The sequence below is a fragment of the Cladophialophora immunda genome, assembly GCF_000835495.1.
Source record: "Cladophialophora immunda strain CBS 83496 unplaced genomic scaffold supercont1.7, whole genome shotgun sequence".
NCBI classification, from domain to species: Eukaryota; Fungi; Ascomycota; class Eurotiomycetes; order Chaetothyriales; family Herpotrichiellaceae; genus Cladophialophora; species Cladophialophora immunda.
Window position 1 is genome coordinate 2,917,206 of NW_015622547.1, and position 15,136 is coordinate 2,932,341.

General features: G+C 52.6%; 3 protein-coding genes across 3 annotated transcripts; 2 read left to right on the plus strand and 1 right to left on the minus strand.

Moving 5' to 3' along the window:
* Positions 1–95: 95 nt before the first annotated feature.
* Positions 96–2,939, minus strand: PV07_11736 (uncharacterized protein). Its single transcript, XM_016399200.1, has 3 exons — positions 2,397–2,939; positions 1,291–2,342; positions 96–1,235 (listed from the first exon to the last, which is right to left on the minus strand). Exon 3 carries the CDS (start codon positions 1,225–1,227, stop codon positions 790–792), a length of 438 nt encoding a protein of 145 aa, XP_016243762.1. The 5' UTR covers positions 1,228–1,235; positions 1,291–2,342; positions 2,397–2,939; the 3' UTR covers positions 96–789.
* A 2,959-nt stretch (positions 2,940–5,898) lies between these two features.
* PV07_11737 (uncharacterized protein) lies at positions 5,899–9,045 on the plus strand. The gene is made up of 2 exons (XM_016399201.1): positions 5,899–7,119; positions 7,167–9,045. The coding sequence occupies exons 1-2, from the start codon at positions 5,970–5,972 to the stop codon at positions 8,987–8,989; spliced, it is 2,973 nt and encodes a 990-aa protein (XP_016243763.1). The 5' UTR covers positions 5,899–5,969; the 3' UTR covers positions 8,990–9,045.
* Positions 9,046–9,294: 249 nt separating this feature from the next.
* Positions 9,295–14,179, plus strand: PV07_11738 (uncharacterized protein; the record flags this gene model as incomplete). Its single annotated transcript, XM_016399202.1, has 7 exons — positions 9,295–9,634; positions 9,767–9,814; positions 9,954–11,178; positions 11,235–11,478; positions 11,637–11,751; positions 11,848–12,008; positions 12,098–14,179. Exons 3-7 carry the CDS (start codon positions 10,997–10,999, stop codon positions 14,177–14,179), a joined length of 2,784 nt encoding a protein of 927 aa, XP_016243764.1. The 5' UTR covers positions 9,295–9,634; positions 9,767–9,814; positions 9,954–10,996.
* Positions 14,180–15,136: the final 957 nt, after the last annotated feature.

The window sequence follows — 15,136 nt, forward strand, 5'->3', positions numbered from 1 at the left end:
TCTTCTTCTTCTTCTTCTTCTTCTTCTTCTTCTTCTTCTTCTTCTTCTTCTTCTTCTTCTTCTTCTTCTTCTTCTTCTTCTTCTTCTTCTTCTTCCTCTTCCTCTTCTTCCTTGCTCACCCCCCGCACTTAAAGACTGAGGCTAGAAGCAGAAGTAGCGGCAGCAGCAACCGCAGGGAAGAAATCAGCCACCACTTGCACATGGCCATCGGACTGAAGGAAGGAAGTGATACAGAAACTTTGCAAAGACATTGATTGAGAGCTCTCTCCTTCTGTAGCTGGGTATCAAAAATTGGGGGTCCAGATTGCCGAGATTGCTGAAAATCTGCTGCAGGTGGACTTCATCTGTCCTGTCCGTCCGTCCGTTTGCTGTACTCGGTACCGCGACCTGGATTCCCCGCCCGGATGACCGACCCCTGGAAACAAACTGGTCATTTATCATGCTCACTCGGCATCCCCAGCTGCAGCTGGATCTGCATTCCGACCCAAAACCATGCCTCGAGTTCCCTAGTCCCTTTATGCCGCCGCCGAGGCGTGATGGCGGAGGCATCCTGTGTTCTTGGCTGCAGTTGTCCTCGATGGTAATGAGACTGAGTCTGATTCGGTCAGGCGGCGGAGGTTGGACCGCCACCAGAGGGCGCGCAGTCTAGCTTGCCGGAAGGTGGAGGAGGGAAAAAGAAGCGAAGAAATCAGTGAACCAAAGTCTATTATCGTGCTTCATTTTCGCATCAACAAAGATTCGCTTGGACGTCGTGAGAGAAGGATTGTTGGTTGGAGGGGGTTGATTCCGTCATGAAGAGCCACACGCAGCAGACATGATGTTCTGGGGTGGGCCGACCGTGTAGTAGCCATCGCCAGAATCGCCTTCAATGGTGGAAGAGTAGCCGTTGTTGCCGACAAAACTGCAGGGTCCGTATCCCGCCACGACGCCAATCTGGTCGATGGTGACATCGTTGCAGTCGCCGATCGCATAAGCAGGCAAGCCGAGACATTCGATGTTCCCTAGATCATACCAGGTACCGTCGGTAGGGACCCAATAGCCATAGGTCTGAGATCCTCCGACCATGACAACGTTGGTAGGCCAGTCTTCTGAGAAGGCTGAGTTGGTGAGGGGAGATCTAGGCCTGAGGAGCTTAGGATTGAGCGATTTCCTGACGACTGGATTTGCGGAGGCAGCGGTGAACAGCGAGATGGTAATCCATATGGATAGTACGCTAATAAAGTACATTCTGGGGTCTGCCGGACGTCAGTCTCGATGTAAGTCAACTATATCTAAGGAAAAGGGACGTACAGATGTCGAAGTATAGAAAATTTTGGCTGTAATAACCGCAATGATCCTTCTCTGGGGCCGATATTCTCTGATATGCACCGCTGATCTTCAGAGGCTGTCCTGGATCGAAAGTGACAAGACGCCACTCCCGGTGTCCTTCTAAGGGGGGTTTTAAAGCACTTCAACAGGCCCAAGAGCTATTCCTCCAATTGAAAATTCAAGTGATTGAAGGAAAAGGTTGTGAAGTCCAAGGGCAACGGTGTGACGTATTTGCCGTTTCAAGTGTATCCGGATGCTGTACGAGATTTCTTCAAAAGAGTGGCAAGCAAGGAAAGGGATTGCAGGACAAATAGTTTACAAGTTGGAATCCCGCCGGATCAGATTCCAATGCCACCTAGATACCCGGGTCCTGGAGTAACGAGTGTGAGGGACGACAAGGAGGTTTGCAAGGAGTTGAAGTCGCAAGGAGAGCCAGGCCAGAGGAGATATTCAAAACGCCTAGGTTGAAACGCCAAAGGGGGGCTCCTGGGCTGTCAATTGAGGTTCGAGCGGCGCACGACGATGCCAGTGGCCGCGTGGCGTCGATTGGGACCAACAGGAGGATTTTGGCCCAAAAGAAGCGAGCAGAGGCTTCTGCAAGATGGTTAGGCGGACTCAGCGAGCCAATATAGAGAGGGGCTAGAAAGCCCCCAGGCAAGACGATGGATACGGGTATAGAATCGATAGGTTTTCGAGAAATGTGTGCTCAAGGAAAGGATTGTCGTTGGCCGGTGCAGATCGCCTGACCACAATATTTTGCGATCATAAGTGTTCGGTGGCGTTTTGCGCGATGCGAACTCTTTGCAGGACACTTTTGGGATGGAATGGGACGGGCCACCAAGGTGGAGTAGTGGCTTGGATAGACTCAGTCTCTGGGAGTCCTGATGACTCGTAGGTACTGGTAGAGACTGCGGTGAACCCCAGCAAGATCAGAGCCGGGGCGGGCGCGCTCGCTGTGTGGCCAGCTCCTCTGCTCCTTTCTCATGTTCCCCCTTCCCTGTCGCCCGGGGTCTGCAATTGACTGGCTATACCTACTTGTACAGAAGTGAGAGGAGGAAAGGGACCCAGGAGGGTGGCGAGTGACTCACTGGGAAGCACCCGATTTGCTTTGGGGCCATCCATGTACCCCTTGCTCCCTGGTTTGGAGCTTGGGGCGTACCCATGAACTCTTCCCCCCTGGTCAATGGAACCTTATGGGCGGACCCAGTTGTCGCTCATCACGGACGGAACCTGCAGAACGTGGCGCGGAGAAGCCAGAGCACCAGTAGCAGCGCAGAACTGTCTCGCCCAGGCGGTGGAGCCGGTTCCCTTGCAGCTCCGACCATGTCTCGCCAGTTCTTGTGTTCGACAAGGTTCGCACGATGTACGAGAGGCAAGCAGAAGCAGTGGAGCGGGGCAATCCTTGGAGGTGCCGTGAGTTCAAACTGCATCCAGAGCGGTGGTGTGTGTGTTTGTGTGTGTGGTGTCACGCAGAGACGGATGACCGTCAGGACTGTGTCTGTGAGGCGGTTGCTGAGGGAGCAGGCGGGGTAGAGGCTGGGTAGAGTTTGAGGTGTTGGTCTGTGTGTGAGAGACTGAGGATAGCAGGTTTGTAGCGTAGCACGAGAAAAACTTGCACCGACGTCCAGTCGCTGGCGCCACGCTCCAGAGTTGGTCGAGTGACTTGCAGAGAGTCAACGGCTATGTAAGACCTCGCCCTGGTTCGCTTGCTTACGAGTAGCTAGCTAGGCACGGTAGGTACCTCTGGGCGACAATACAGCTACCGGGCTTGCCTAGCGAGCGCACTATTTGCACCCCCAAACTTACCTCGGTAGCTTACCTGCGTGCCTGGCCCCCTACCTAGGTATCTGTATATGCACCCGCACCCAGATACTTTCATCATCATGCCACTGCATTTTTACCCGGCTGTGTTCAATTGCGATATCACGATGTGCTATTGGAGTAAGGCACTGTTGTTTGTATGCTCAAGCTGACAGCGTCTCTTGCAACATACTACCGCGTAATGGAGGTCAAGATCCGACACAGAGAACCTGTTGTACCCGGCAAGTATGTACTATTCGGTAGAGCTCTTCTGCACCGGCGCAAGCAAGATCCAAGACAAGCGCAGGTCTAGGGCATCAATAATGGATCGCCCCCATCGGCGGGCGATGGCATTCTCTCTCCGATGTTTTTCTGCAGCCAACTACCTGAGCTGGCGCGGGTAGCTACCTTGCCCAGTGAGAGACGGCGATTTCGTTAGCCTTGCAGCTATATCAGATCCGGCGTCACGGACAATACTGGGATCATGTCCTCCGTAGTCTAGTTTCACACCGGACAACCAAGCTACCTGCGAACACAAATAGATGTGCACTTGTGTGCACGAGGTAGCACGCCATTTCAAGACACAGTTCCACCCTGCCTTACGATCAAAAGAGGTCCGTGGATTGCATTTCGTCATCATTGAGCTGGTAGTTGGTGGGAGTACCAAGGAGCTATCAAGCTACGCATGTCCACAAGCTTGAGGGTCCCAGCTCCTGTCGCAAACGGTATGTTGCCAGGTAGGAAGAACCACCGCTCTCCGGCATTGACTCGATAAAATATGCAAGGCCAGCACCACGCGCAGAGCCAACTCTCCTCTCTGCCAGGCTAACAAGACCGAGCCTGCTCGCCTGTTAGATATGTATTTATCCTTCCGTTCCTCTTATCTGCCCTCATGACAACACGTGCACTTCGTAGAATTTGTTGTGTTTGGTACACCACATCAAGACGGAACACGACGGCATCCATGGCCGAGCACCTGCTCCTCCCGAAATCCCTTCTGACGTGTATGGCAATGTCTTGAAAGGTGGTATCTCCATATATCTTTCAATTCCTGCCCTGCTTGGATTGGGCTCCGGGTGGGTCTCTCGATAAGATCGAGAATGGGGTGGGATTTGCCACGCTTTGCTGCTGTTTTGGCTGATAAAGTATCTGGTCGACATGCTCTGATATGTGCTGTACGGGATTGCTGCACCACCGAGCTCTTCCTCATCAACCATCATTTGGGTGTCCACGGATTCTTCAAGGGAAGGGTTGCAGGACGTCAGAGAAGGGTTGTGCAGTCCGCTCCGGAAATTCCACTGCTGCTCTGCTGGCCGACTATGAGATGGCTGAGTATTGTGATGAAGGGCCCGAGTTGTCACCTCGACGATGTGGGACACTTCGCACTTGTGAAAGGTATATTCTGCGTCGTCGGCACACTCGAGGAACGTTCGAAGCTGAAGGTTCATCAAGTGGCGGCCGGGATTGACAAAACTGCGAGGCAAGTGAGCAGGGTTGCTTTCTGCCACGGGACAGCAGAAAAGCGGTGGTCGACTGATCAGTGGTGGAAGTGCAAATGCGGTACGAGAGTTGTTGCCGTTTGGGCTGTCCTTGTGTGTGTTGCCGTTCGATGAAGGCCAGATGACCCCGGAAGGCGCCATTTTCGGGTGATTGTTGTCAAGGCGGCAACAGCAAGGTCGGAACGAGGCTGGATGGAAACCAGGTCAGTTCTTGAGGAGAAGAAGGCAGAGCGAAATGATAAGGGGCGATTGGAGCCGCCGTTGTGAGTTTACTTACAGAGTCGTCTGTTGATCAAGTTCGAAGTCAAGGATCAACTGAATTAGAAATGAAAAGTCTCGCAGCTGTCCAGAGAGGAGTGAAGTCGCTTTCAGCAGTTGCTAGTTGGGGTTTTATCATAACATTGCCGCTCCTTGCTTTGACCTCATCCAGTGCACCAGGCCGACATACAGGTGTAATCTGTTTGGCTCCAGCATTAAAGGCCTTTTTCGGCAGCCTGATTCCCCGAGTTGTCTCGTTTCTCTATGCCAATGCACCTGCCACACTTCCGAGAACGCCCTTGTATACATCCCTTACTGGTTTTGCACAACTTGTATGTTGTTTTTCTTCTGTACTCATGCATCAGCGAGAGTCCGAGAGTTGCACTGGTCTCAAACTCGCCTTCCACTTGTCCATCTCATCTTGCTTGCTCTTGTATTGTTTGAGTAGTTCTTCCAAAACCTGCTTGAGTCCGTCTGAATTGGTCTTAAGGGCGGGAAGGACGTCCTTCACTGTTCTCTCGACAAGGACCCCGTTTATCAGTCGGAAGCATTTGCGATCTTGAGGCAGTGGTTGAAGTGTTTCCATCACAAGTCTACCCGGGACCGACCGTCAGAATACACATCTCTTGTCTGAAAGACAACTACAACGCTATTGACATGTAGTGACAAGATGGATATGACTGACTTGTGTTCCTCTATCTCTTGTTCGATCTCGCCTACCTTCTGCGCAAGCGACTGAAGGGTATTTTTGTAGTTGGTATATTGCGATTGCAAGTCTAGTGTTCTCTTAGCGGCAGCGCCGAATGTATCAGGGTTCTATTTACCTTGCTGTTTCCTCAGAGCTGTTTCCTGCCCTGACGCCATTCTGTCGACATTAAAAGACACAAAAAGTTACATGTTGTTGGGTTGCGGAGGCGGGGATGCAAGTGGACAGTTACTCGTGTGCGCCGCAAGGCTCCCGCATAAACTCCGGCCAAACTTTTTCTTGCACCGCAGGACGTTCAGTGGTTGACTCTGTGAATCAACCTACGTCCACTCATCTCCTGCCACCACGACACACCTACCAAACGATATCTAGTTCCGGCACCTCCTCCCTCCGAAATAATGGAGCGCAGTTATAGTCCAAAGCGGCGGAAACTTGCAGGAGGTTTCCAATCTGCGCAAACCGATTCGAGCGACGATCTGGGCCCATCCCTCAAGCCTCAATATGCATCCAAAGGCCGTTCCGCAAGGCCATCTGACCGAAGCCATAGCCGCCTGCGCCATTCAAAGCCGCATCAACAAGAGTTTGATGGCCCGGAGCCTTTCTTCAACGATGAGGACACTGCAGCAATGGACCGGGACTGGTACACCGGAGACGAGTTTGGCCACACCTTCGGTGACGAGACGCACAACCCTTTCGGTGGCGCAGATGCTACTTGGGCAGACAAGCAACGCGAGCAAGCACTGTTGGATAAGAAGTTAGGCAAGAGAATGACGGCCAAGGCAGCGCAGAAGCAGAAGGAGGTTGATGCCTGGGAAGCCAATCGAATGCTCACATCCGGAGTTGCGCAAAGACGAGATCAAGTTCAGGACTTTGATGACGACGATACTGTCAGAGTACATCTACTGGTGCATGACCTCAAACCTCCATTTCTAGACGGGAAGACCGTCTTCACAAAACAGCTCGAACCGGTGCCAGCAGTGCGGGATCCTCAGAGTGACATGGCCGTCTTCAGTCGGAAGGGGAGTAAGGTTGTACGAGAAAAGCGCCAACAAAAAGAGCGGCAGAAACAGGCACAGGAAGCCACAAATGTTGCTGGTACCGCTTTGGGCAATATAATGGGTGTGAGAGAAGATGAGGGAGACAGCGCTGCTGCGGTACCGGGCGAGGACAGCGGCAAGAGCAAATTTTCTGCCCATCTCAAGAAGAGCACCGGGAGCTCTGCATTCAGCAAAAGCAAGACATTAAAGGAGCAAAGAGAATATCTCCCAGCTTTTGCCGTGAGGGAGGAGCTAATGCGTGTTATTCGAGACAACCAGGTCATCATTGTCGTTGGCCAAACCGGCTCGGGGAAAACAACACAACTGACTCAATTTCTCCACGAGGAGGGCTACGGTAAGCAAGGCTTAATTGGATGTACACAGCCTCGACGAGTCGCCGCTATGAGTGTTGCCAAGCGAGTGAGTGAGGAGATGGAAGTCGAGCTGGGCGGACTAGTAGGATATGCCATCCGGTTTGAGGACTGCACAAGCGATGAGACGGTGATCAAGTGTAAGTTGTACCATTACTTCTCCGACAAAATATTGACAATGGTGCAGATATGACAGATGGTGTACTGCTTAGAGAATCCCTGACTCAACGAGATCTAGACAAATACTCATGCATCATTATGGACGAAGCTCACGAACGCGCTCTCAACACCGACGTCCTAATGGGTCTGATCAAAAAGGTTCTTGCCCGACGCAGAGACTTGAAATTGATTGTTACGTCTGCCACTATGAATTCGGAGCGGTTCTCTCGCTTTTATGGAGGAGCACCGGAATTCATCATCCCGGGCCGTACGTTCCCCGTTGACATTCAGTTCTCACGTTCGCCGTGTGAAGACTATGTCGACAGTGCTGTCAAGCAAGTTCTCGCCATACATGTCTCCCAGGGTGCCGGAGATATTCTCGTCTTCATGACAGGCCAAGAGGACATTGAGGTAACTTGCGAGTTGATCGAAGAGAGACTCCGCCTGCTTGTTAACCCCCCGAAACTCATGGTGTTGCCGATATATTCCCAAATGCCTGCAGATCTCCAAGCAAAGATCTTTGATCCTGCCCCGCCCGGTGTCCGTAAAGTCATTGTTGCAACCAACATCGCAGAAACTTCACTGACCGTGGATGGGATCATGTACGTTGTCGACTCTGGGTTCTCCAAGTTGAAAGTTTACAACGCCAAAATGGGAATGGATACGCTGCAAATCACCCCAATCTCGCAAGCGAATGCCTCCCAACGAGCTGGCCGCGCTGGTCGCACTGGACCCGGCAAAGCGTTCCATCTATACACTGAGCAAGCGTTCAAGAACGAGTTGTATATTCAGACGATTCCCGAAATTCAGAGGACCAATCTCGCAAATACGGTACTGCTTCTCAAGTCACTTGGCGTCAAAGACTTATTGGACTTTGATTTTATGGACCCTCCGCCACAAGACACAATCACCACCTCCCTCTTCGACCTGTGGGCACTGGGGGCGTTGGACCACGTCGGCGACCTGACATCAATCGGCCGCACCATGACCGCATTTCCGATGGACCCTTCGCTTGCGAAGATGCTTATCACATCCTCTATCGAATACGACTGCAGCGAGGAGATGCTCACCATTGTCAGTATGCTATCGGTACCATCTGTGTTTTACAGGCCGAAAGAGAGGCAAGAGGAGTCGGATGCAGCGAGAGAAAAGTTCTTCGTGCATGAGTCGGATCATCTAACGCTTTTGCACGTGTACACTCAGTGGAAAAGTAACGGATACAGTGACGGTTGGTGTGTTCGGCACTTTTTACATCCTAAAGCGCTACGCCGTGCGAAAGAGATCCGGGAGCAGTTACACGACATTATGGTTGGCCAGCAAAAGATGGAACTCGTTTCGTGTGGGACAGACTGGGATATCATCCGGAAGTGCATCTGCTCAGGGTACTATCACCAGGCCGCCCGTCGACGAGGAGTCGGAGAGTACATCAATCTGCGCACTAGCGTCACAGTCCAGCTTCACCCTACCTCTGCTCTTTACGGACTTGGAGATCCGCCCGATTATGTCGTCTACCACGAACTGATCTTGACTAGCAAGGAGTACATGAGTTGTGTCACGGCGGTGGATCCACATTGGCTGGCAGACCTCGGCGGCGTCTTCTACAGCTTAAAATCAAAGGAGTACAGTGCTAAGGATAAGAGGATCATTGAGAGCGAGTTCAACCGGAAGATGGAGATCGAGAGACAAATGGCCGAAGATCGAGCAAAGGAGGAAAGGAGACGCCAGGAAGATGAAGAGAAAGAGCGACTGTTTATCGGAAGGGCCAAAGGTAGCGGAACCGTGGTTAAGAAAATGGGCAGCAATGGAGTGGTCAAGAAACCGATAGTCCCCAGACGGCGCATGGGGTTTTGAGCGTTGTGTAATAGCAACTCTTCACATTGGTATGAATATGATATACGAGTTTCTGTCACTGGTTAGACTCCCCGAACCATGATGCCGTATTGCAGTCACATGTAGGGGAGCTGCGAGGAACGTATGCTGGACAAACAGAAGTGGGCAACCATCAACCCATCCACAGCCTCACAGCCTTGTGCAGGTTGACTCGAGGCTGAGAGGGTCGGAGCACGCTAGTATAATCTGGGAATAGCGCGTGAGTCGCCAAGTCTTTTCCCCTTTTCCTCACCCGCCGCCGCTTCCTGTTCAGTGGGTGCATAGACCTGTATCGAATCGACCCCTGCCACCATATATTCGCAACCGCGACTCCTACCGGTACACCATAGGACGGAAGGATGCTGGCAGTCTTTCTGTCCAGATTGAAGCCAAGAGTGGTTGAGAAGGGCTTCAAGCTGGATGATACCTACAACGACAGCCCTTCACCGTTTGCATCCAGTCTCCAATAGCCATGGCGCAGTAAAATATCAGCTCGGAAAGGCTGCCTGTGCGTCGCAAAGACACACGCTCTAGTCGCCCGTCTGTGCTGGCTTGGGACACTGCCGTATACCCCGGTGTCGCTCAACGGAGTGAACGAAATAGCGCAGTGCCGTCGTCCTTAGCAAGGTGAGTCTTTGATCACGCAGCAAGAGAGCCGACTTGGGAGGACTCTGTCTTCACCATGTCGATACTGCTTTTCCTCTTTCTCTCCATCGCCAACTATACAATCTCAACAACTGCTGACAACCATGTCCCCAGGCGGCGAAAAGAAAAAGTCCCTTAAGGACAAGGCTCCAGTACCCCTTTGTAAGTCGTCCCGACGGTCCAGATGATCATTCATCGGCGTTCGCGCCATCGGCGCTGGGAGATGCAACCGGCGAGATGACGTTGATCTGACGGAAAAGTCCCGGGACCCAAGAGGGAGGGACAAGCTAACGCAAGACAGCATCTCCGTACAGTCGCGGCGCCGTCGAACAGGAGTGTTGCCTTTCGCAGACACCTCCCTCTCCACCCTCTTCGTCCAGGTCGACAAGTACCGCATATTATAGCCAACCTCGACCCGGACAATCTCCTTTCTTTGCAGGCTCCCGAAGAGAATACCGTCCCAGTGGGCTTCCACGTCGTCATACACATCTCGGCAATCGAAATTCATCGTCTGGAAGCAAACGTCTTCCAGAAACACCCGAGTCTGCCGTCGCAACTTCGCCAGACCTTTCAACCTTAGCTTCGCCCCTTGTAAGTGGAACAAAGTGCAGTAGCGGCGCTTTATCGTCCTCCGCTTTCTCATCACACTCTTCGCCAACACCGCTCAACGAGAAGGACTCCAGTCCTCCACTCACTCGCGCGCCAAGACGAGTTCTCCGTCCAGACAATTGGTGGCAGAAGCACAGCAGACAGCCTCCAACTGACCCTGGGTCTGCCAGACCTCCTCTTCTTCCTGACAAGTCTCCACTCCGACCCAGTGAAGACTTTGCAGCTCCCCCACCGCTTCCTAAGAGATCACCTCTACGACCGGCAGGGCTTCCACTTTCACGTGAGCCTGCAGCTGCTCACCGCACTTCTGCTGTACAGTTTGAGTCCGAGCCGCAGGAAGATACAGCTCTCTGGGAAGAGCTATCTCCGCCTCCACTTTGTGTTCGAAAGACCAGACCCCCAGTAACTCCAGCACGAACTGAACCTGAAGATCGGCCTCGAAAGACTCTTGTTCCCCCAGATTGCGAAGGCGACCTTAAAACTCCAGAATCAGAGTACACACCACTCACCCGCGAATTTGTTCTCCGACGCCTCCTTTCAGAAGAGTCATTCAACGAAGCGACAAAGACCCGCTTTGCAAGGCGAGACGAAGAGGAATTACCACCTGAAGTCATTGCACACCGTAAAAAGACCCTTGAAATCCTTGAATCCTCTCCGGAAGCGAGTGAGCCCGATACTCAGTTGAAGAGAACCAATACTTTCAAACAACGACGTCGAGCGGGCGCGACTTTCACAATGGACAGTCTCCATCCTGATTCCGCTGCAGCTATGACTGCTCACCGACGGGAGGCGGTTCGTCTTGCCCAGGAGCAACAGCGAGCAGTTGTGGAAAAGTGCAAGAGATCCAAGCAGCTTGAACCTGACTATGCTTTTGATGAGTTAATTGGGAAAGGTAGCTTCGGTAGAGTGTACAAAGGGTGAGTCATTTTGAGGTTTCCGGCCTTCGGCTTCCCTCTTCTGACTTGTCTCATAGACGTCAACATTCCACATCAAAGGTCGTTGCCATTAAAGTTCTCGATGTCGATGAAGCGGATTTTCATGCCTTTGGTGATCATAAGGACGAACAGATCCGAGACTTCAACCGGGAAATTAGGATCCTGCGACAAGCCCAAGAGAGCGGAGCAGAAAACCTCAACCAAATGATCGAAGCCTTGCCCGTGCATAGTCAGCTGTGGTTGGTGTGTGAATATTGTCCTGGCGGTAGTGTCAAAACTTTGGTGAGTTTTCGTGATTTTGTGCAGTTTGGTCCCTGAGCTTGCGGAAACCTGTTGCTAGCCTGGGACAGTGAGATTGATGTTGTTGTCTTCCGCTACCATGCACCTTGGGAGTCTCGATGTCTGGAAGCTGCAGTGTTGACTGATATTTGACGCTGCAGATGCGAGCTACCAACGACAGACTTTCCGAAAAATATATCATAATTGTCGCAAGGGAATTGGCAAAGGCTCTAAAAGGCCTTCACGAAGCAGGCATCATGCACAGAGATGTCAAGGGTACGTTTCATTCCTTTACATTGCATGAGATTCTCCGTCTGCCTTCCCTCCTTTTCGGCACACTGATCGAGTATTAACCGTCTGTGTTTCCTCCAGCTGCCAACGTCCTCATTCACCAAGAAGGTCGCCTGGAACTCTGTGACTTCGGGGTTGCCACAATCCTTGATACCCAAACAGACAAGAGAAAGACCTTCATAGGAACTCTACACTGGATGCCGCCGGAGCTGTGGACGGAAAATCCTGAGTACTCAGATGAGGTAAGTTCCCGAAATGGTGCGCTTGCAGCTCTATTTGCCAATACACGTGTACTTGGTTGTTCGAACGTTAAGGCTAACGTAATTGCTAGGTCGATGTATGGGAATATGGCTGCACAATCTATGAGTGTGCTATGGGACGGCCACCAAATAGCGATCTACGCGAACGTCAACAGCTCAAGATGAGGATGCGACGCCTGAAGCAGGCCATTTCCCTCCCAGAAAATGAGGCTTTCAGTGACGGTCTACGTTCACTTGTGTCCTACACACTTACTCCTGATGCCACCACGCGACCATCGATGAAGGATGTTCTTCAACACGATTTCCTGAAAGACACCGAAGCAACGCATCCGACAAGCATGCTCACCGAGCTCGTTCAAACATATTACGGATGGCTATTCAGTGGCGGCCAAAGAATTTCTCTATTCATGCCCGGTGGTGCGGCGGCTGCTTCTGCCCAAGGCCCCGATGCCGACATCGATTCCGACGACGAGTGGAACTTCAGCATGACTCAAGATTTCGAAAAACGCGTCTCCGCAATCTTGGAGATACCAGATTTCCCGAGCTTTTCGCCCAGCGAAACCATGACAGGAGAAGAAACGCCCAAAGGATTGACCGCGCCCGGCGGTCTCTCACCCCCCCAAGAAATGACAGCAGCTCAGAAGGCCAACTTCGAAGCCCGCGTCAAGCGAGGAGCAGACCTCTCAAACATATTTGACCAGAACAAGCCTGCATACGAATACAAGACCAAAACCGATTTTATTCCAATCCCTGAACAGCGTCGAATATCCGACTTACCGTTCCGAGCCATGGCAGAGGACCGGCCAAGCTCTATTGCATCCAACGTGATTGATCTCGGAGATTTTGATGAAGCCGACTATGCAGTAGCAGCTGCCCCAAGAACGGATGACAAAATCCAGACCGCCTACGCTGCCGCGCCCATGAAAGAAGAGACCATCAGACTTGCGGATGCATCTACCCTTCGGGAGAAGCGGGCGAATTCGAAAGGTCCCCGGGATCCCAATGGCCAATCTCTTACCGCCAGAAGAGCCTCATCCGCTGAGGTTGTTGCGCCCTCAAGCACATCTGCGCATGACTTTGCAATGTCGCAGGAGGAGTGGACTGTTAAGAACAGAACTAAAGCCCCTGAACTGCAAGAGCCAGCCGAAATCACATCTTCTCGTCCCGGCCACGCGACGATGGATTGGTCCTTCGCTAGCGCCATGTCCGAGGCTGCAATGACAATCCCACAAATCAACGTGCCATCCGAAGAAGACTCGACGAGCAGCCATGATATCCCAGGCCCGCCGGAAGAGGAGGCCGAGGCAGAAACCAATTTCAACCAAAAGACGAAGAAACACAACACAATGGACTGGTCTTTCTCATCCGCCATGGCTGAAGCAAAAGTTGCTGAAGACTATGAAGAGCAAGAAGCCGTGGAATCGTCTCCTCCACCTACTCCTTTCACATACCAGAAGCCTGCTGCCGGCCCCAGACCGACACCAACCCGTCCAGCCCTGTTATCGCGCCAGATGACTATGCCTGTCACGATCGGCGACTTTGTACAAGCTGAAGAACAGGAGATTCCTCGGCCGTCAACCGCACTATCCGAAGCATACAGTGATGTTTCAGCCTCGTCCACGGATGTGGACCCATTCGGCCTTGAACGCGACGACGACGACGGAGATCATCCGGGCCCTGCCACAATGGACGAAGACGTCAATATGGGTGGATTCTACTCGGGGAGAGGGAGGACGATGCTCTCCGGGTATTCCTCGGCAACAACCACACCGTTGACGGCTTCTGGGCCAGGTCCGGCCCCTTATGCCTTGGGACGCCCGGCACGAATTGGCGAAGACGGGTTTCCTGGGCCCAGCCACTCTCACCCGGCAGCACCCAACATGCACCGGGCCTCCAATTCGTCGGTCACGTCCAATGCAACGGCAATCCCGGCAGGTGGTGTCCAAGGCCCCCTCGTCGCCTTCGTCCCGCCTGCATCTCCTCCTAGCACGGCCGCGATGTCCGCCTACGCCTCGAATGAGGAGGTTGAGGCGGAGCTGATGCGCCTGCTGGAGGGGATGCAGGGGACGTTGAATGCGGCGAGGGAGGTCGTCGGTGGACTTGAGAGGAGGAGAGTGAGGGGGGAGGAGGAATGGGTGTCGGAGGAGGAGTAGGGGAGAGGGCCGGAGCTGGGGGTGGACGACGCAATGACAACGACAGTTCAGACGAGAGAATTTATCCATTCTTCTTTGTTTTCGGCAACCTGTGCATATCTTTCCCAGTGCCGTCATTGTCCCGTGCAGTATGTGCTCGGAGACGTCTCGTCTCTAGGGCCCGACCAAGGCGTGTGCTCAGCACCGTTTAATTTGGTAGGTTCGGGGTGATACTCCACATATCAGAGGAATATGGCTATACATACTAATACAGCCTACTCCACCGTTCTACGCATCTCGCTTGCCGACCTATGTATTTGTGTCGATAGGTAGGTAGGTCCTCCGATAGGGAATCCTCTTCGCCGAGGTCTATCGCAGTGATCCCATCGAACACGAATCCCAACGACAATCAAAGCAATGTCGTTGATGATGACGGATAACGACGGCCGAGCTAGGACTGGATGAGGGCGAAGATGAGGATGGCGATCCAAGACGACGATCGGACCCTTGGAGATTGGAGAATGAATCAGAGATGCGCGATGAGGGTCAGGATCGAGATTTAGATCAAGATGGGAATTGAAATGGCCGATGCACAGGGTCAAAGAATGACGAGCTCCTTTTTCCACGGTGCATGTCGAAGTGCATATCGAAGCGAGCGAGTCTCTGCAAGGGTCGTCGATCAAGTCGAGTCCATATTAGGACCTATGTAGGTAGGTAGGTAGGTAGGTAGGTAGTATATGCCCACTCGTCCTCAGAGGTATGTACCACGCACGATCCACCGGAGCCATCAGAGCCATCAGATAGATCCATCCATCCCTCCATCTAGACTAAGCAAGCCTGAGAGAAACCGTCGAATCGCAATGTCGAACTGGACTCCCGTGCACGCCCTTTGCCCGTCGTTGACGGCATGATACCCCCCGTACAGCAACTACTATGTAACTCCTCCCCCTTTTCTTTTTCCTTCCATATTCGGCCGCG